The sequence below is a fragment of the Engraulis encrasicolus genome, chromosome 10, assembly GCF_034702125.1.
Source record: "Engraulis encrasicolus isolate BLACKSEA-1 chromosome 10, IST_EnEncr_1.0, whole genome shotgun sequence".
NCBI lineage: Eukaryota > Metazoa > Chordata > Actinopteri > Clupeiformes > Engraulidae > Engraulis > Engraulis encrasicolus.
Window position 1 is genome coordinate 47223248 of NC_085866.1, and position 22100 is coordinate 47245347.

Genomic DNA, 22100 nt, shown 5'->3' on the forward strand with positions numbered 1-22100 from the left:
AACGTGGTGGGTAGGTGGTAGGCCTACGTGGGTTCTAGCAGGCCTGCACGAATTCAGGTGCTAGGAGTCTGCCTGGTGGTCACTTTCACCACGTGAATGTCGCTCTCAAGAAATGATATTTTATGTCGTTTGACACTTAAAAGGTATGAATTTCCTCTCATTGAGTCAGTCCACTTTACCTTGGGGTTTCTGTTGACAAAATAGTCTGTAGTGGACGCAACAACTATGCCTACTGGATAGAGAATCTTTTTTTTTATTTCTGTGTTTTAAAGGAGGAAATGAAACGCAGAAACGAAAAAGTAGTGGAAAAGGTATCAATGTTCTGATGTACTGGAGCACATTCTGTAATCTCGCACGGAACTACTTTTTCACGCGGAAGCCTCAAACCAGCTGAGGTCATAAATAAGAGGTGAGTTCAATTAGAACACACATGCGCGGAGGAAAATGCGTGGTCCTCTCGGCAATAATTAAATTTAAACAATACATTTACCAGGCAGTCTTTCTGAAAGTGAGCAGGGACATAGTGCTCTTGAGTATAACAGTTGAAGGAGGTGAGTAATGTAAGAGTAAAGTAATAACTGAATTTATTTAAGTTATTGCCGTCGACTCATCTCCTGTGTCAGTCAGGGATTCTCTTGCTGAGGTGGACGCGCGATTGTAGCTCCTAGCTTGTGAGAAGCAACTTGAAACTCGATTTCACTCACCAGAAAGCTCTCGCCATATTCTAAAAACACAGATGTAAATAATGTTTGTTCATAGTTTCAAAACTCAATCAAACTCCTAAAATATGAAACAACTGCATCGGTTCACATTCACATCGCATTGTTATATAGTTTTGTTGCCATGTGTTATGTTTTGAGTTAGGCTAATCTCTTCGCTAAAAGTTTTCATTACTGAAGCGAACAGTTCATCGGCCTGGAATGTCATGTTATTTGTTTTAATACATTGTGTTATCATTAGTGTTAGGATTTCATAAGTTATGTGTAACTAGCATGGGTGCATTTTATTTGATAATCTAATTTGAGAGGACCGGATTTTGTCAGAGAATTTGTGAGCACCCAGATGAACACACTAGCTGCTACCTGTTGACGGAGAGAAGACAATTATTAGCCAGGCTGTCCAGCTAAAATGAACTTGATGGAAAGAGCCCACAGTGCCTTGCCACAATACTGCTTAATTGTTCGTAATGACTGTTGTGTCTTTTGTATTGGCCAGTTGTAAATAAAGTATGGATCTTCATCTGTATCATTATGCAAATCTACATTTAGACCTCTCTTCTAGGGCCTACTCAAGAGTTACGGCCATGAACACTGGACCAGCTTACCCTCTGGCCTCCTTGTACGTGGGGGACCTCCATCCTGATGTCACCGAGGCCATGCTCTATCAGAAGTTTTCACCTGCTGGGCCAATCATGTCCATCCGTGTGTGTCGTGATGTCATTACTCGCAGGTCTTTGGGATATGCTTACATCAACTTTCAGCAGCCAGCCGATGGTGAGCTCTTTTCAACACAAAGATTGACTTCTCTAGAATTGGGGTGTTTTTTTTCTTCTTTAATAGCAGCAGTGTTCTAATGGTAAAGGAGTCGGTCTTTGGGTCAGAGGGTTGCAGACCCTGATCAAACCCTTGCCATTAGCTATCAAGGAGAATTTGTGGTCCATGACTGATGTGCCCATGAGAGCAGGACATCTACCTCAATATGGCTTAAGGGAATGACCAAAATCCACCAATTACCTAAAACAATTGGGTAGCAAAATCCATGCTGGAATATCACATGCTTGTCTGTTTTTATTTAGCGGAGTGTGCCTTGGACACAATGAACTATGAGGTTCTGAAGGGGCGTCCAATGAGGATCATGTGGTCTCAGCGTGATCCAGGCCTGAGGAAGTCCGGTGTCGGCAATATCTTCATCAAGAACATGGATGAGTCGATTGACAACAAGGCACTGTATGACACCTTCTCCACATTCGGAAATATTCTGTCCTGCAAGGTAATGTTGAACTCGTGAAAGTTTCAGAAAAACACCCTCTGGGAAAACCTGTCTAAGAAGCAGCTCAAGAGCTTATTTTGGTAATTACAGGTCGTTTGCGATGAACATGGCTCCAAAGGCTATGGCTTTGTGCACTTTGAGACGCAAGAGGCTGCAAACCGTGCCATTGAGACCATGAATGGCATGCTGCTGAACGATCGAAAAGTGTAAGTGTCCCTAAGCCACAACACACCATGCCCCGTGGCACATGCATTGTTTCTGTCAGTGCTTAATCCAAGTGAAAGACTGTGATGTGACACAATTGTGCTAAGCTGAAAATAGACGTAACAAAGGGAATGCCATTCTTTTTGAAGTCTAAATAAAGATGCGCTGTGATGTATGTTTCTTTTCAAGATAAGGAAGCATTCTGCAAGGAAAGAAGACTCCACATACAGCTGTATTATCGTTAAAAATAACCATAGTTTTTGTGAATTGTTTTTGTTTATATTTTGTATGTTCAGACAAAAGGCAGGGAAAGAAATGGAGTCAGGTGCAAAGCGAAAGCTCCCGTCCATTTGGAAAAATTGTCGGATATCGCCTTTTAGGTCAGTGAACAGTAGGAAGTGTTCTTATGGGCCTCTCATGAAGCATGTTTAAGAGGGAACTTGGTAAGGTAAACAAATACATGACTCTGGACTGAAATGGTAACCACGTCAAGGTGACATGCATGATGATGTTCTGCGTATGTTTTGTGTGCTACTACGGTACTTGGATGAATTTTGCATGCTTTTAGCTGTTGAAAGTCAGAGAGTTTAGTTGTAAAAAAAATGAAAGAGTTCACCCCAAGTGTTAAGAATTCCAGTTGCATTTTAAAAAGTGACTTGGATTACAATCTTAACAGACATAACGTTTGTCATGTTTATTTATTGTGCTGCCTTGGCTATATGTACAGTTTCGTGGGCCATTTTAAATCCCGCAAAGAGCGAGAGGCAGAGTGCGGCGCCAAGGCCATGGTCTTCACCAACGTTTACATCAAGAACTTTGGTGAACAGTATGATGATGAGCAGCTTAAGAATATCTTTTCAGAGTTTGGTAAGATCAAGATTCTTGGCGTGCTAAAGAAATTAAGATAAATGAATATGATTAAACAGTACATATGTAAAACAACGTTTGGCAACCTCATGGCATTATTGATATTAGGAAGTTATCTATGAAGTTAAAAAGTAAATATAATGAAATTAACATGTACAAAGTAAGTGTGTGTACTTCTACTCTAAGCACTTTCTATAATTTAAAAAGTGTGCTATTTAAAATTTAAAAAGGCTGCAATTGACTGCTGCACGTATTTTACAGGAAGGACGCTGAGTGTTCGGGTGATGCGTGATGAGCGGGGTCACTCCCGTGGCTTCGGCTTTGTGAATTATGAGAATCACGAGGACGCTCAGAAGGTATAGATCTATTCCATACAGGCTCTTATTTTATATCCTGTTTGTCTTGGTGTTTGGCATGGTGAAGTGTGTGAACATGTTTCCCGAGGGTTGCACCAGAATTTACCGGGACTTTTTGACACATCAGAGCTTGTGATGATGTAGAACAGTGGTTCCCAACCTGATCGACGGGACCCCATAAGGGCCAAACATCCATGGAGGAGACTGTGAAGCCCCCTTGTTTTTTGAAAGGGTTTAATAATTTTAAGGAAATTAATTTGTTATATACACGAGGGAGCATTTAATTAATTTGTTTAACAAACAGCAAAATCCATGGGTGGGCAGTAACTGACGTTTACAGGTGTAAGAATGGACTGCCCAAGTCTCCACCCATTTCGTTCTGCTCTTCAGGCCTAGGAAGTTTACAAAAAAAAATGGACTAATGGATTGATCACAACTCACAACTATTTTCTGACCCACCCCGCCTTACTCAGACATATGCTGTATCTCAGAATTTTGACTACACAAGAGAAGTCTCAAGTCTGACGTGTAGCCACTTTGGCCGCGGTGCAGCGGTAGGATGTGTCCCTTCAGGCTCGGTTCACATCAAGTACATGAAGCGCATGTTGTAGCAACATGCAGCATGCAACTCTGTCCAGGCCTGTGTCGTTTTCAACAAGAAATGATAACATTAGTCAATGAAAACATTAGACATCAAAATATGGTTGACTGTATGACATTTTAACGAAAAGTGTTGGATTAGATAACTGGTTTCCAACCTATGGGTCGGGACCCCCCTTATGGGTCGCCAAAGATCCACAGGGGGTCGCGGAGCCCTCTTGATTTTAAGGGGTTTCGTTTTAAATATATATAGCCCATGTTGAATAAAAGACAAAGCATTTAGCTAATAAATGCATAGACGCAACAAATTGTAAGTGCTACATTAAACATTTATTCTATATTTGACCAAAGACAAATTGAGGAATAAAATAACTAAAATAAGTTTTCGCAGGAAACGGAGGGCATCTTGTGACTCCCTCTCGTGCGGGCGCTCGCGTGGTTGGGTCACCAAAGCTTACAATAGTAAAAACATGGGTCCCTTAAGAAAAAGGTTGGGAACCACTGGATTAGATAACTGGAGGTCAGGACCCCTAGGTGGGTCATGGAGGTACTGCAGGGTGGTCCTCGAGAGAAGGGAATGTTTGCATGAAACTTTGCATAGGTGTTTTCACAATGTATCCATTCCGTACATTGTTAGTAATAGTATTCATGTGTAAGGTTAATAATTGTATTTGCCTTTTGTGTGATTTCTCACATTGATATTGAAGAACATTTAAGGACAAAAAATGTTTGGCATTTGGAATGATTGGGAGGGGGGAGGGGTATTGTATGATCCAACAGCAGGGGGAAAAATAGGGAACCACTGGATTAGATAATGCGATGGGTGAACTAAACTGGTGATGAATGTGTTTTGTGCAGGCCGTGGAGGCTATGAATGGGAAGGAGCTGAATGGCAAGGTCCTGTATGTGGGGCGCGCTCAGAAGAGGCTGGAGCGACAGGGGGAGCTCAAGCGCAAGTTTGAGCAGATCAAGATGGACCGCATCCAGCGCTACCAGGTGATGACACACGCACACACACAGAGGCTGGCTGGCTGGCTGGCTCTCTCTCTCTCTCTCTCTCTCTCTCTCTCTCTCTCTCTCTCTCTCTCTCTCTCTCTCTCTCGTTGCATTTTTCTTTTTCTTACATTTTTTAGGGCTTTTATGCCTTCTATTTTTGACAGGACAGTGGAGGAGAGACAGGAAATGAGTGTGGAAAGAGAGACAGGGAAGGATCGGCAAAAGACCCGGGCCGGACTCGTACCCAGGTCGCCAGCTTAGTAACCCAGTGCCCTACCGTTAGGCTACGACAGGGCCTCATTGCATTTTTCAATCAATGGAAGGACTAATACAGAATATGATATGAAGTTTATTTAAGATTCCTGTTTGCATTTGTGAGTGTGTTGGGGGGGGGGGGGATTAAGCGTTACATTAGTTTAGATATTTTGAATTGTTAAAGTGAATGTGGAAAGCACTGTTGTAATGATGGCCATAAATAACATATTAGTTTATGTTAATTGTCTAACATTAACATACTTTATGTTAATGTTCTTAACTCCTCCTCTCTCCTGCCCTTGCTGAACCTGTGTTGTTTTTAGGGAGTTAATCTCTACGTGAAGAACCTGGATGACACCATCAATGATGAGAAGCTAAGGAAGGAGTTTGCTCCCTATGGCACCATCACCAGCGCTAAGGTACTTCACCCTTCTGTTTCCATCTGTGGCACAAGGTGTTCCTCATTACATTCATTGTTATTTGCAGAATTCAGTTTGCTGAATGGTGAATGTTAATAATTAGGCATTTCAACTTTTCTTCAAATTGCGGAGGGCAATGGTTTTTTGGAACATATACAACTGTACAATGCTGCAGTCTGTTTGGAGACGACTAAACTAACAAACCAAACATTAAATGTTCATCAATCAAGTGTAATATAAAGTTATAAAGCTGTGGTGTTGCTGAGTTTATTCTGTTTTGATTTTTGGTTTAATGGGTTAAAAAAACACACTGGTAGCATGGCTCCCTTTGGAGAATTACAACTTGAAACTTTTTTTCCCCACACTTCAGCTGGCAGGAGCGTTGGAAATGAAAAAAACAAAAAACTGCAAAGTCGCCATTCACAATGTTTTTGTGTTTTTAGACCTGATAATGGACTTGTTAGGCCTGAGGTCCAAAGACCAAAAATGAATACGAATAAAATAAAAGCGAAAATGTCTGTCTGTGGGAGTTTTTTCCCTTTGGTTAATTGGAAGGGTGAGCTATTTCCTCACTCTTCGGGTCCATCTCATTATCTTACCTCACCTTGTGGTAGTGGATTCGTGTTTTGCTGATGCCCCGCCTCCATGGAGAAACAACAACTTTTGCGGGATTTTCCCCCATTCAGCATCCCGATTGCAAAGGACATTTGAATTGTGCTTTTCAATGACGTCTTGCCTTGCATCGCAAGGCTTCAAGCGCAAGGAGACGACGGGAGATAAGATATTGAAATACACCAGGGGTGGGGAACCTATGTCTTGGGCCCTTGTTTACCTTATTTACCTTATCTTATTCCGGCCCCCAATATCATTTTAATCTTATGCAGCTTCACATGAAATATGACCTGTTTTGTAAAGGAATCTTTGAAATAACATTCGCAATACAATTGTTATATTTCAGGGGACTTAGAGAAAGTGGAGTCTCTTGTAAAGGTGGTTGCCTTCAATATAGGCCTAAGGTGGAGGGGGAAATCCTGGTTTGTGTTCATAGTACGGCCCTTGGAGGAATTTGAAGTGGCCCCTTAAATGAAAATGGTTCCCCACCCCTGAAATAGGGCTTCCACACATCGGCTCCGACAAAGTGCTGAGCACTGTTCCGCAAAAGTTTCATTCCATCGTTTTCAGTAGAACCCCGCACACTGGCGCAGATGTCCGGACATTCGCAGATGTCCAATAGCGATTAGAGATAAGTTCTATTTTGTAGGCGCCGCTCATTGACTATCAATGTGTGTGACTATATTCGTGTGAAATTGGTTTTGGGGGTCCGAATTATGTCGGAAGCGAAAGTGCTCCGCAGTGCTGTCGGAGCCTGTGGCTCAATTCGAAACAGGGAAGGCAGCTGTCCTTCCAGTGAGCTAACTGGACATCGAGTCATGAAGTGTGGATCGAAACGAAAAATTGCTTTATTTCCTCCCTCGGCAGTTGACTGCATTTGTGGGCGTAACGGGGATATTTGAGGTCAGCATCAGATGCTGACTTCGCTGCCTTGGTACCCAACATGCTGTGCGCCACCTCCCTCTCAACCGGAAACCTGAAAAACAAACATGGCTACTACCCAAGCTACTACCTTATCATACTCTTTATTCTGACACTTATGTATGTAGATATTGAAATCGAACGGATAAATCAACATTGTAGTATCTAAATATGCTGTCGCTAGATCTATTTATGGCCTATTTTACGATTCCGCCGTCTGACGATCATTCACCGTTCAAATAGCATGCGTAAGCTAAGCGCTAACGTGATGAACGTAACTCCCGCCATAGAATCGCCGTAACATCAAATGCGCAAGGCAGCGCACTCGTTAGTGCCGTTCGTAACGGCTGCCTCATCAGCTAACTTCTCCTACATAAACAGGTCACTGATCAGATAGGTGGAGAGTCATCGAGTCACTGCCTCCCGTTTCGAATTGAGCCTATGTGCGCCCATAGACCCTTCCTGTCTCCTGTCCCCAGGTGATGACTGACACGGGCCACAGCAAGGGCTTTGGCTTTGTGTGCTTCACCTCTCCCGAGGAGGCCACGCGCGCTGTGACCGAGATGAACGGGCGCATCATCAGCACCAAGCCGCTGTACGTGGCACTCGCCCAGCGCAAGGAGGAGCGTAAGGCCATCCTCACCAACCAGTACATGCAGCGGCTGGCCACCGTGCGCACCATGCCCGGCACCCTGGTCTCCAACTACCAGCAGCCACCCTTCTACCTGCCCACCATGACACAGGTGTGTGTCGCCGTTCTCCCATTTCCACCTGGATGAACCAGGTGCAGATCCTAGGCTAGTGCTCGTGCCAGTTCTGAGTTGGAATACGTTTTCCAGGGCCTAGGCTTGATTCATTTGTATAAAACCAATAAAGAACTGGTTCAAGATTTGGCACTGATTCCGAGCCAGTGCGGGAAATTAATTGGTGGAAAAAAATATATGTTTGTGTATCTCTCTCAGTATTGCCTTTGATTGGTGATTCTGAATTGACTCTATTAACCATAGTGGTTTTCCCACTCTGAGCACATGAAACGTATAATGTATGCCTCACATTTACTCATTTGCACACTGGTGGTTGAGGCTGCCAACTTTCTACCTGAAGCAATTAGAGGTTCAGTGTGTTGTATTAAGTATCCAAGTTTGTGGATTTGCCTATGATTCTGTGTCTAAGATTGTATAAGCGAGTGTAGATTGCACATACATTTTTGTGGACATTTAAACATTTTCTCCTTAGTTTGTGGTAAATGATTGTTTTTTATTTTCTCTGCTTATTTTAAAGGCCAACTTGCGGTAATGCAAATGATAGTTGTGCATGTAAATAACAGGCTGAAGTCTTGCTTTATTCTAGCCCGCAGGCCGTGGTTCCTACAGTGGTGGCTCCGGTGTTCGCTTTGGCCCAAGATGGAGCAGCCAGGGTCCAAGACCACAGCGTGAGTGCAACCCCTCTGTCATACCAACCTCCACTGTGTCACTGCATATTCATGTCCCTCCGTGTTTGCCCTGTTGTCTGTCAGACTAACTCCTACTATTTTTCTGTGTAGTTTTTACTGTCAGTCTGTAAATGTGTGGATCAATGTCTGAGTAACAGCATAAAGGCCTGTCCACACCAGAGCAGAATTTCCACACGAATGTTCGCAGCCAACTGTCAGCCAAACACATGTATTCTAATTACTCTGTGCACAAATGAGCGAAAGAGAGGGGTTGGCCAATCAGAAACTGACTTGACCGTGACATCAGCTCCAGCACATTTCCCAAACTGGGCTCGGAGTCGTGGATGATGGGACGCTTTTTCCGCTTCCCGCATTTTCCGCAAGTTTTCTTTCCACTCTGATGTGGACAGCCCTTAAGGGTGGAGGAGTGGAGTGTAGTGGAGAGGGGAGGGGTTCTGAGGCTGTGGTCCATTTCATTTTGGGAACCATGTTATACTGCAGTGTTTCTATCTAACCGGTGTTTGTCTACTAACTTGGCTGCGTTAGCCATGTACTCGGCTCAGTACATGCCGGCCCGCAGGATGCCCGGCCCCATCAGCGGTGTCCAGCAGGCCACCACCCAGGTCCCACGCGAGGCCAAACACACCATGCTCAGGATGGGTATGTGCTGTAAGTGGTGGTGTGTGGTGTGTGGTGGTGTGGTGGTGGTGGTGGTGTGGTGGTGACTGGTGATCTTTGGTTATCATAGTGGTGTATTTAAACCTTTTCCTCACACACTGCAAACTCATTTCACTTTCAGTGCATTTCTATTTTCTATCTAACACTCTGTAAAGAGAATACCACTCGGTTTGAAACAGTTTGAAATATACGTAAAAACAATATTTTAACACATGGAAATGATTATGAACCCAAAATTAACAATGGTTTCAAACTCAGAACTCTTTGGTCTGGTTTACATGGGACATTTAATTCTGAATCAACTCAATGAATACAGAACAAAACTTGATTCCACTTTGAAGACTCAACAATTAACAATTCGAAGTTAAACTTTATTCCGAATTAAGTGGGTGACTTTTTTTTTTTCCTTTGGTGACTCAAGAAGCAGTGACGCAGACCCAGTGCAGATGGCTCTGACCCAGCGTGCATCCGCTGTCCAATTGAAATGCTTTCTGATCCCCAGATGTTTATTCGGAATTAAATGAAAGCGTGTCATGTAAATTCGAGAGAGAATTGATATTTTTTTTTATATTTTATTAGGCACCCCATTAGCTGATAAACATATCAGCTACTCTTCCTGGGGTCCACACAGAAAGCATCACAAACAAGACGTCAACATACAAAACAACATATAAAACGAAGAAAAGATAAACTTCTTTTCTTGGGGAAACACACACTAAAACAGACAAAAACAGGGCTACGTATATATAAAAGAAGAAAAGAAAGACATCTTTTCTTGATCATACACAAAAAATATAAAATAGAGACAGACAACAATTAATAACTAACTAAATGACAAAAAAAACACAACAAAACACACATACACACAAAAAAAACAGTTCATTGGTAAATAAGAAACCCCTAACACAACACAGAGTAGACAACAAAACTTGAAATCTGACCAAGATTACATCCTAAAGGATTATGTACAGTTGACCATAAAATGCTGCTTTATTTGCCTTTTAGAGAATGACTTTAATTCCGAGCTATTTAATACGTAATTTTTAATTCAGAATGAAAAGCTTGACGTAAACGTGGCAATTGTAGTGTGCTCAGAGCACTATGCAGCCGTGCAAAACAAGAACGCAGTAACTCAAAATGGTCGAAAAAATATATATATCGGAAATGGGCTTTAAACTACCTCATTTGTCTTGTGTCAAAAATGGTGGTCCAACACCGTCCCGTTTAAGAGAAAAATCATTTTGAAAGTGCAAAAATGACCCAAAAAAAGTTACTGCGGTGTTGGATTAAAGGTTACGTCGTGCAAAACAAAAACGCAGTAAGTCGGTGAGTTACTGCTGCACTTTCCAATGGGAATGGTTTGGGAGTAGACAGTAATACTAGCCAAATACGCAGTAATTCCTGCAGTAACTCCATTTTCTGGCAGTAATGCCAGCCAAGAACGCAGTAACTCTGTTTTTTTGTGCCAAAAAGACACATAAATGTTGTTTTTTCTGTTTTTTTTTGTGAAGTATTACCAGGAAGTGTTACCACCACTTTACCGACAACACAGTTGCAGGGCTGATAGTGTTCAGGCTCCATGCCTGATTTCAGGCTTGACAGAGTTTGCAAAAATAAAAAACATTGATAATAATTAGCCATTAGGTTATTCTTATCTCAGAAAGTGTTACAGGTTCAGGGTTTTCTTCTACTATCAGGTTTGAATAATGTGTCAAAATAGGCCTACGTTACGTCACTATGCAATATCTTGTCGTCGTCGTTAAAGCAGGGGGAAAAGTTCAGGCTCAGGATTTTGTTTCACTATCACCCCTGCAGTTGTCGCGCCATAGAGGAAACTTTTTTTCTCAGTTTGCAGTTTTCAGAGTTACTGCGTTCTTGTTTTGTAGGGCAGTATTATGTGGCAGTTTCAAATTGACAAATTTGAAATAGGAAAGAACCAAATCCCAACAGCTCTGGCCAGACCCCATTGGTCAGCGGGGGCATATGAATGAATCTATGATGACCTATGATGATAAAAGAATTCTTTTGTTTGGCATTCTTGGCAGCCCACATTGGCACACAGACGGTGGGGAGGCGAGCGGTCCCCGGTGGCATGAGTCGAGGGGTCAGCCAGTACAAGTACTCCAGCGGGGTCCGCAACGTGCAGCCAGTCATCCCCCCGCCCCCACCCCCCGTCAACCAGCAGGTACATCCAGCAGAATAGAAGGAGAGTAGCATGTCAAATATCTCATGTTAATGTTTCTCATTAGCAAAAGTCACCTGGCTATCAGCAAAGTGCCCGAGCAAAAGAGTTGAATGCAGTTGACTTGATGAGATGCATGATTTGACTCCAAATTGAGAAGTGTTTCTATACATATGCTCAAGAAGCCTCTGGACATTGTTCCTTACCCCTTTTTAGTGAAGCGATAAGGCAATGTTGGTCTACACATGTAAATCATGAAACGCCAGTGAGTGCATTTTACAGGCATTTGTGAGCGACTCAGCTGTGATTACTAGCTACAGCTCTAAGTGGTTGTGGCAGGTACTTGGAAAGTGTTTGTTTCGCTGAATTATTAGTCCAACTTAATTTGCTTTTTGATTGTGGCTGCCTGATTTCTTTCACCACCACCCCACCCCGACCCCTCGGCGGGTGTTTGACAAGGAATTGCAGTGACCCTGTCTGTCCGCCTGTAGTCTTTCGTGCCATTGCAGAGGGGCGCCAAACACTCTTGTGAATCTAGCATTGGCCAGGTGGCCAGGTTGCTGTGTCTGAATGCTTGTTTGTTGTGTGTTTAACGTAGGTCCAGAGCCAGCCAGTGATGGAGCCCGCGGTGCATGTGAGGGGCCAGGAGCCTCTGACGGCCTCTATGCTGGCCGCAGCCCCCCTCATGGAGCAGAAGCAGCTGCTGGGTAAGTGTGTGTGTGTGTGTATGTGAGAGAGAGAGCAAGAGGGGCAAAGTCTGTGTGTTCTGTGCCCATATATCTGTGTGAGATGGTGTACTCCATTTATAATGCAGTGGGGTCCAATTTCACAAAGGTCTTCTCCTAAACGTCTTTAGTGTGTGAGTGCATGTTGGTATGTGCATGTGAGCGTCTACTCCGGTTGTAATGCAGTGAGATCCAATTTCCCAAATGTCTTTGTGTGTGTGTGTGCGTTCGTGCGTGCGTGTGTTTGTGTGTAAGTGCAGGTGAGCGCCTGTACCCGCTGATCTACGCACTGCACTCCAGCCTGGCCGGCAAGATCACAGGCATGCTGCTGGAGATTGACAACTCTGAACTGCTGCACATGCTGGAGTCTCCGGAGTCCCTGCACGCCAAGGTAACACACACACACACACACAAATACACAATACATCTGGAGCCAGTGCAGTTAAAGGATTTATCCGGAGTTGAAACAAGTTTGCCACATTTTTGCAGGTTTGGGATGAAATACAGTCACTCAGAGCAAAATCAAGGCAAAAGGATGCATTTCGAGAAAGTTTGATAATATCACGTTAGCCTTGTTAGCCATATCAGCTATGCAATATGATAGAGTGGGGGCATCATATCTCGGCGGTTACACACATTTAAAAAACACAACATTTTAAAGTCTTGCACAGCTCAAAACGACGTCACACTTACATCGTAATATGTTGGGGATATCCACACACAAACCGAAGTGTCCAAAGCCCTTCGTGTATTCTTGAAAGGTCTGCAGAATGTGTTTTGTGAAGCCAGTACCTTGACAATATCTACCGTTACGGTCAAGCCAACTTTTTGAGACAAAAGTCCACAAAAGATAGATTGCCGAGTGCGTCGCATCATCAGCTGTGGCTCAGCAGGCGACGTGGTGTTAAATAAATAACAATCTCATCGTCTCTTATATGCACAAGAGCACCAACATTAATATAATTTCTATTATATAAAATATAATGGCATTATTCGGCAAGCACCCTTCACAACAATGCTATAGCACTCAAAGGAGTGTATTGAGGAAATCTGTGAAGTCCATCCACGTTACATTGATTGCTGATCATCAGCCGTCAATATTAACGCCGGCTGACGGCGCGGGAGAACAACAAAAAAAAACAGCTATGCCTACTTTCGAAAGCGACCCCTCCCTCTGCTTTTATTTGTGTTGCTTTTGACAAGCCTGAAAACTAAACGCAGACACAGGCTATGTGTAGCAGACGACTCACATTAACCAGGATTTCAGTCACAAGAGCTCCTGTCACGCACCCTCTTCAACTGGATGCAGAGCTCCACAGCTTTGCGGATGGACATGAAGTGCTCCAAGGGGTACGCCATGTGAAAAAGTTTGGGAAGCACTGCTCTAGAGTGACTGTATTTCATCCCAAACATGCAAAAATCAGGCAAAGTTGTTCCAACTCCGGACAAATCCTTTAAGCTTGGCCGCGCTTCGCTCTCACATGTTGCCATCGACACATCTAGTCACTTGAGCCAACACGACTTTACCATGCTGCACTCACACATGTTGTGTCAATGAGGGTTTTTTTTGTATGATGGTGCATATGCTTCTTAGGTAATCTAAATTGAAAATGTTTACTTTTTTTAATCCATACAATGGTGCCATTAGCTGTGGTTGCACCACCCTGACGTGTGCTACTACTAAAACCTCATTGACCCCGTTACTGACGCATCTATTCAACCACGTGCTCACATGTAGAGCCAACTTTTCTACAGCGGCGTGAAAGACTGTTTGCCAGTTCTTGTGAACACTTGACTAACATTGCAAGAGGAAAAAATAGCGAGCGCTCTATAGTCTTTTCTCCAGGTTAAAGGGGTGCATCTGGTTATTCCTTTTAGGGCTTGACAGACTTATGAACTGTATCCAAAGCACTCTCCTTTGAGTCAAGGTAGTTGAAGTCCAGACGGCTGAAACCGGTCGGCGTTTTTAACATGTTTACCCCGATGTAAAATAAAGGGTTTTTAATACTTCAACTACCTTGACTCAAAGGAGAGTGCTTTGGATACAGTTCAAAACTTGACTAACATTGTTGCTGCTGTGGGTGGTTATCAAGTTATTAGGTTGACGGGGCATTTACTTTTTCACACGGGGTCATGTACGTTCAGATAGGTCAACAAAACATGTTTGAACTGCAGATTTCATTTATCAAGGGGGGGGGGGGAGCAGAGTTATCTCTTATCTACCCTTTTTATTTCCTTGATCTGAAATGATTGAGTGACATAGATGCAATAAAAGGTAAAATACAAGGTGGCTTGTATTTCATGGAGTTGAATACATGGTCAATGACATCGAGCCCCTGTGTTTAGTGCACACGAGGGGATCCATCCACCTTATGTGCATGGAATTATATTTGCTGCATTTTGGGGCGTGCCCTGATCTGTTTGCATGTGTTATTGCTTTGTTTGTTTTATGAAGTAGTTTTATGAATCATGGCTACTGAACATATTTATTTTTTTTTTAAACTTGTTTTTATTGAAAGTGCATAAAAAATATACAGGAAAAGTTACATTGTTTCTTTCTTTTTTTTTTTCCTTTTTTTTTTAAACACAGAACTGATAATCCCACCCACCACCCTCAACCCACCCTGACTGGACCTAAATAGTAAACAAAGTACAAATGTTATATAAGGGAAAAAAAGACAATATTCCAATGTTAAATCACAAGTATAGGTTCATATAAAAAATAAAAATGAAAAAATAAAAATAAAACTCAGATCAAGTGTAAAGCCATGTATGGCTACAGCTTACATTGCGCGGAGTTGGCTACTCCTGTATACTATAAATGTAGTTGTACCAAAACTACCAGATACAGTGATTGATTAAGGCATACTACTTTGGTAGTGTATCAAGTCCATCAAAATATGAGATTAAAGGTCCCCACACTGACAAAAACTTGTCAGACCTTCGTATGGTGAATTTAATTTTCTCCAAGTGTAAGAACATCATCACATCTTGCAGCCACCGTGCTGCAGTCGGTGGAGTGTTTGATTTCCAATTCAACAAAATTTGCCTGCGTGCCAATAGGGTAACAAAAGATATGATGTTACATTGTTTTTTAGTCCAAGCATCAACTTCATCCGGTGGTACCCCAAATATAGCCACTATTACACAGGGTTCTATTCTCACCTCAAGAACCTCAGACAATACATTGAAGACCGTTGACCAATATTGTGTAAGTGTGTGACAGGACCAGAACATATGTGTCAGGTCCGCTACACATGCATGACATCTAACACATCTACTGTCCATATGTGGGTAGAAAGAAGAAATCTTGGCTCTGCTCCAATGGAGACGATGCACTACCTTAAATTGGATTAATCCCAGTCTTGCACAGGATGTGCTGCCATTAACTCTTTTTAAGGCCTCTTCCCACACGTCCTCTGAAATAACCATTCCAATCTCTTTTTCCCAGCGACTTTTAACAATTTCCATCTTGACTTTGTTTGTTGACATAATGATAGAGTATAACCGTGCTGTACATCCTCTCATCCCAAAGGGGACTTCCAACAGAGAGTCTAACAGTGATTTCTCAGGAAGTACATTGAATTGTGGGCACACTGTCTTAGCATAGTTGCGAACTTGGAAAAAACGGAATAAATCAGTCTGTGGGAGTTCATATTTTGAACACAAGTCATTGAAGCTTGAAAATGTTTCATTTTCGTAGAAGTCACCGAAGGTTCGTAGACCTTTCCTATGCCATACTGTAAACATCTGATCCAATTTCGCTGGCAGGAAGTTATGGTTGTTACAAATTGGGTTCTGTGATAGAAGAGTGTGTTTGATGTCAATATGCCTTCTAAATTGATTCCATATTTTTAACGTAGAGGTGACCACAGGATTAGATGTATAATGCTTCATTTTAACAGGTATATTAGAGGAGACCAGTGCTGGTAAAGAGGTTGACACACATGATCTGCTTTCCAGCTCACACCAGTTAGTATCTGGGGATTGCATCCAATATGTTATTTTATGTATATTAGCTGACCAATAGTAACTTCTGAGGTTAGGCAGGGCTAAACCACCTTCTAGTCTTTGTCTTTGAAGAAAGTCCTTAGAAATTCTAGGATTCTGCTTGTTCCATATAAATTGTGACACCATTTTGTCTATCTGACTGAAAAAAGATTTGGAGAGGAAAATAGGGAGACATTGAAACACAAATAAAAATCTAGGCAAAATATTCATTTTGATACAGTTAACTCTACCAGCAAGGGTCAGCTGCAAGACATCCCATTTCTGAAGATCAGATTTAACTTTGGATACAAGTGGGGCAATGTTCTTATGAAAAAGATCTTGAAAAGACGGTGTGATATTAATGCCTAAGTACTTAAAACCATTTTTTAAAATCTTAAATGGTAAAGATTGATCTGGGATTGCCATGGCTGGTTTATTTACTGGAAAGCATTCACTTTTGGATAAATTGAGTTTATAGCCTGAAATTTGCCCAAAAGACTGGAGCACTGAAACAATCTTAGCTATACTTGTCACTGGATCAGATATGTATAGCAACATGTCATCTGCATATAGGGACAGTCTGTTTTCCAACCCCCCTCTAAGTATACCATGGATTGAGTGTATAGATTTAAGGACAATAGAGAGAGGTTCAATTGCTAATGTAAATAAGAGTGGACTGAGTGGGCAACCTTGCCTTGTGCCTCTAGACAAAGTGAAATTCTGTGAACGCAACTGATTTGTGATTACAGATGCCTTGGGAGCATAATAAAGAACATTAATCCATTTCCTAAATGTTACCCCAAAACCAAACCGTTCCAAAACAAAGAAAAGATAATCCATTTCAACGCGGTCAAACGCTTTTTCCGCGTCTAATGATACCACTACTTCTGGAACTTTTTCTGATGAAGGGCTATACAAGACATTTAGTAGACGTCTGACATTTGAGAATAAAAACCGACCTCTAATAAATCCTGTCTGATCTTCAGAAATCAAACATGGCAATGATGTATCCAGTCGCATTGCTAACAATTTTGAGAGTATTTTAAAATCAGAGTTTAACAATGACACAGGACGATATGAACCACATTTGGAAGCGTCTCTACCTGGTTTTAAAAGAAGGGTGATTGTCGCTTCGTTCAAAGATTCTGGCAGTCTACCCTGCTCCAGGGATTCATTGAACATACCTAACAATAAGGGGGCCAACTGAGCAGAGAATTTTTTATAAAAGTCTATAGGGAAACCATCAGGCCCAGGGGCCTTGCCACTTTGCATAGCAGAAATTGCTGAGAGAATCTCCCCAAGTTCCAAGTCCTCATCTAAGTTCTCTTTCTGACGTCTAGAAAGAGTTGGGACTTCTATCTTATCAAAAAACTTGCAAAAGAGTGATGGGTCCTTCAGTGACTCTGACTTATACAAATTAGAATAATATTTTTGAAAAGTATCATTTATTTTCCTAGGATCTGTAGTATATTGTCCCAAGTCATTTTCTATCTCAGAAATAAACTGTAAAGCTGATTTAGACTTCAGTTGGTGAGCTAGTAGTCGTCCCGCCTTTTCCCCATGCTCATAGAGCCACCCACGTGATTTCAGTAATTGTCGTTCCGTCTCTGAAGTTGACAACAAATTATACTCAGATTGTAAAGAAATCCTTTCTTTGTAAAGCAATGGATCTGGGGATGTAGAATATTTATGGTCCAACTCCAATATTGCTTTGGTCAGTTCTTGTTTTCTCATCTGTCTAATTTTATTATTCGATGCTGAGTAAGCTATTATTTCCCCCCTAATTACTGCTTTAAAGGTTTCCCATAATAAAGATGGAGAAATATCTTCTGATTCATTGTTAAGTAAAAAGTTATTGATAGCTATTGAAATGAAACTGCAGAAATTTTCGTCTGAAAGCAATGCAGTGTTAAAGCGCCACTGTGGACGACTTGTGTAATTATTCTGAAAGGAGAGATCTAGACAAATTGGAGCGTGGTCAGATTCTACTATTGCAGAGTATTCTATTTTTAACACAGAACTAAGAAGTTTTTGATCAATAAAAAAGAAATCAATTCTAGAATATGAATGGTGTACGTTAGAGAAAAAGGAAAAGGTCTTACTGTTAGGATTCAGCCAGCGCCAGGGGTCTACACATGCAATATGTTGGAAGAAATCTAAAAATGCTCTCGCCATTTTAGATAGGGAGTTAGTTTTGGGGTTAGATCTGTCCAAGGTCGGGTTCATAACACAGTTCAGGTCCGCTCCTAGAATCAAAAAATGCTTTGTCAAGTCAGGTAACTTACCAATAAGTTTTTGTACAAAACTCTCATCATCCCAGTTGGGAGCGTAAAGATTCACCAACACAACTGGAGTATCAAAGAGCTGTCCAGAAACTATTACATAACGACCCTGTGGATCAGATACACAATTAGAAGATGTAAATTTAATTCTTTTATGGATTATTATAGCTGTTCCTCTCGTTTTGGAGTCAAAACTTGAATGGAAAATTTGCCCTACCCATTGCTTTTTCAAATGCGTTTCTTGGAGGAATGCAATATCAGTTTTCAAGCCTCGAAGATGAGTGAATATTTTAGACCTTTTAACAGCACTATTTAGACCTTTCACATTCCAAGATACAAATCTGGTAGCCAACCCCCCAAAAGTATTATTCCTCACAGTGCTAGCCATGGCTGGCTACAGAACTAAAGTAATAGTAATAGACATGATCATGAGTCCCAGTTATAGCATGTACATTGTCCGTTTCACTTGACCCTATAAATGGGTGAAAAATAGATTTCACATTGAAACATTTGGTATAGTAGATAAAAAAGAAAAAAAGAAAAAAGGTCCAGTCATTATCCCCCATATTAAACTCCCCAAAAACTCCTTTGTCTGCCTCTCTGGCAGCGCGCAGGATCCACCCTTGTAAACACTTCCAAATTTCCACCATTAACATGTTAACACTGCTCTCAAGAGCTCCCACAGATTAAATGCTAAGTGAAACTCCAATATAAGTAACAGAATTTGGTCTATTTAGTGTCCAGTAGTAATTGTTTTTTTTTGTTTGTTTTTTTGTTTTTTTTTAACAAACACACACACAAAACAAAACTGAAGGCATAATTAATGCCATCTCACATGAATTTACCATCATACACCTGCTCCTTTTAAGAGAAAAAAAAGAAAAAGGAAAAAAGGAAAGAAAGACAAATTGAATTAAATAAAAAGAATAAAATAAATAAAGGTGCCTTGCTCCATAAAGGAGAGGGGGGTAAGCAAAAAAAAAAAGTATAATCATCCCCTTCAAAAATCAAAGCAGCACGGTTCAATGTCCCTCAAGTTGGCATTTAGGTAGCAGTAAGTAAAGGGTTAAGTCTGTGTGGTGCCGCGCAATGCAGAGGGGAGGGGAAAAAAACACAAAAAGTTTTTCTCAGATGTCAATCCCCTCGTCAAAGATCAACGCGGCACGGCTCAATGTCCATCCAACTGACATTTTAAAGCAGTAAACATAGGTTACGTCTGTATGGTGCTGCGCAGTGTAGAGGAGGGGGGGGTAAAAACAAAACAGTCCTTTTTCCTTGGATATCAATCCCCTCATCAAAAGTCAGGACAGCGCAGTTTAATGTCCACCCAAGCAACCTTTAGGTAGCAGCAACAGCATACTAGAATGCAAATAAAGAAATAAACGTTACCAACTCGCCACGGAAGGGGGAAGGATTAGTCCTCCTCTTCAACAGCATCCCCGACGGTCTCAGCATAGCCTTCTCTGGTCCCAGTCAGTTGTGCGCAGAATGCTTCTGCTTCTGCCACCGTCTCGAAGGTCAGCCATTTTCCGCGGTGTCTCACTTCAAGGCGTGCTGGCATCTTCAGATTAAACTTGATCCCCTTCTTGTAGAGAGCCGACTTGACATCGTTAAAAGCCTTACGCTTCTTGGAGAGTGCAAAACTAAGATCAGCGTAGAATTACTGAACATATTTTGATGACATTTGATTACCCTTTGTGCAGACACAAAGCAGTTTTTTTTCATCGTTCTGTGCTCGGCCCAAGCACAAATCCATTTCTCCTCTCTGGAGACGAGCAACAGTGCACACTAAATGGTGTGTTTTTGGTTACTAGAGACCCAGTATAGTATGAGGCTCAAACTCTTTTGGTTGGCAGGTTTAATTTTGTATGAATGTGTGCAAAGGTTGCTACACTCTTGACCCTGTTCATCTTGGGTGGTTGAGCCTCAGATTAATGTTATTTTCATGTTATTCCAATGAATGATGTCATTGTGATAATTGATGCTTAATCGATGGAAATTTGTCATGAAGATAGTTTATTTGTGTATAAAAATGCTGGTTTGTTGAGAAATTTCAACAAATCTGGACCCTGTTTCTGGAAAGCCAATAGTGAAACCAAGTTAGCAACTTACTTGGTTGCAATACAAATTCTCATTGGAAACATAGTAAGTTGCTAACTGTTTAGCAACGATGCTTTCCAGAAACGGGGCCCTGAAGAGGAGAATCTGCGTCAGTTGGCAGGATATTGCCATATTAATCTTCCAACACTACAAAAACTTAGTCTTGTTGTACCCTAAATGCTGTGTTCCATTCTAATGAAGAATGTATTCACTTCACCTCTAATGTGATTCACCTATTTGACAGGTCGACGAAGCTGTAGCTGTGCTCCATGCACACCAGGCTAAAGAGATGGCTTCCAAGTGAAGTGAGGACACCACTTGACACCAGGTTAGGCCTTCTGTTTGTCCCGTCTCCAACGCCAGGGACACGTACAGGCGAAACAAGCGAAGAGAGGCGAAATTCAGTGTTCCATTCTGACAGCTCAGCGGTCATTAGGTTGTCATGGCGAATCAAATAGAATGAAACATTTATGTTGTTGATTTGATTGGCCGCTGCAGGCGAAATTCGCTCCTCATTTGCATAATATTAAACTTGGTGGAATATTTTCACTTTGCTCCTGTTCACTTGCCTTCACCTCCCTCATATGAATGAATGGCAAAGTACGCTTCGCTTGGCCATATTCGCCTATGTTTCCCCGGCGTTACAAGTTTCGCTTCATTGCGTAATGTGTTAAGAATGTGGCATTGTGACCAAATTGGATTTAATTGCCGCTTTAGAACTAAAAGAGGAAATGACATAGCAAAATCTAATGTACTGTATATGTGTAGGCTTTAAAGCAAATGGTTTAGCTACAGGTTTTCAGTGACTTGCTGCACTTGTGTTGCAGTCGTGTATAGGTATGGTCATGTGCTGTATTTTAATCTAACACATTTACAGTCTTAATTTTCTGTCTTTGGCACTACATATCAGATGCTGTTAAGCTCTTTAGACCTACATGAGCTCATATGACTGTCTAGTAATGGGCACATATGGCATGTTTCTTGCAGGAAACTCAAAACGACAAGACCTTATCGTCAAAGCAGAGATGGGGGACACAAAATGTTAAAATCTTAAAGAAAAATTGGAAAAGAAAAATATAGCAAAAAAATTACCTTACCTAAATTATATATATGTAAAAAAATATATAAGAAAACAAGTTAAAAGACATTAATGTGGCTGTACACTTGCCATCATGTTGATTCAGTTTGTTACTTGTTCTACTTTTGTTTAAAAAAAAAATGAGGAAAAAAGTTATTTGTTGAACTTGAATAAAATATGGGCATATCAAAGTTTGTGTTCTTTATAGCAAATGTGTTTTGCTTACTTACTTGTTTCATTGTTATTGAGGAAGAGGGCTGTTCACTGGGATTATGCTCTCTATACACATTCAAAGTGTTTCTGTATGTTGTTTGCATACAGCCAGTCATTGGGAGGCAAACATAGCCATAGCATCATAACCCCAACTCCATTGAAGTTGGGACACTATATAAATTGTGAATAATAATAAAATAC

The 22100-nt window shown here is 41.5% G+C and overlaps 1 protein-coding gene across 9 annotated transcripts; it reads left to right on the top strand.

Moving 5' to 3' along the window:
- The first annotated feature begins 420 nt into the window (after window positions 1-420).
- Window positions 421-21880, top strand: LOC134457207 (embryonic polyadenylate-binding protein-like). Of its 9 annotated transcripts, none has more exons than XM_063209085.1 (18): window positions 421-551; window positions 1269-1493; window positions 1796-1989; window positions 2080-2195; window positions 2490-2573; window positions 2921-3060; window positions 3322-3416; window positions 4875-5012; window positions 5177-5260; window positions 5591-5686; window positions 7699-7962; window positions 8570-8651; window positions 9198-9320; window positions 11375-11514; window positions 12110-12218; window positions 12497-12627; window positions 20853-20936; window positions 21596-21880. In XM_063209085.1, exons 1-17 carry the CDS (start codon window positions 431-433, stop codon window positions 20910-20912), a joined length of 2202 nt encoding a protein of 733 aa, XP_063065155.1. In that variant the 5' UTR covers window positions 421-430; the 3' UTR covers window positions 20913-20936; window positions 21596-21880. The 9 variants fall into 9 exon arrangements, with proteins under 9 accessions (XP_063065155.1, XP_063065156.1, XP_063065161.1 ...); XM_063209086.1 differs by having other exon boundaries at window positions 9198-9311; XM_063209091.1 differs by having other exon boundaries at window positions 1282-1493.
- Window positions 21881-22100: the final 220 nt, after the last annotated feature.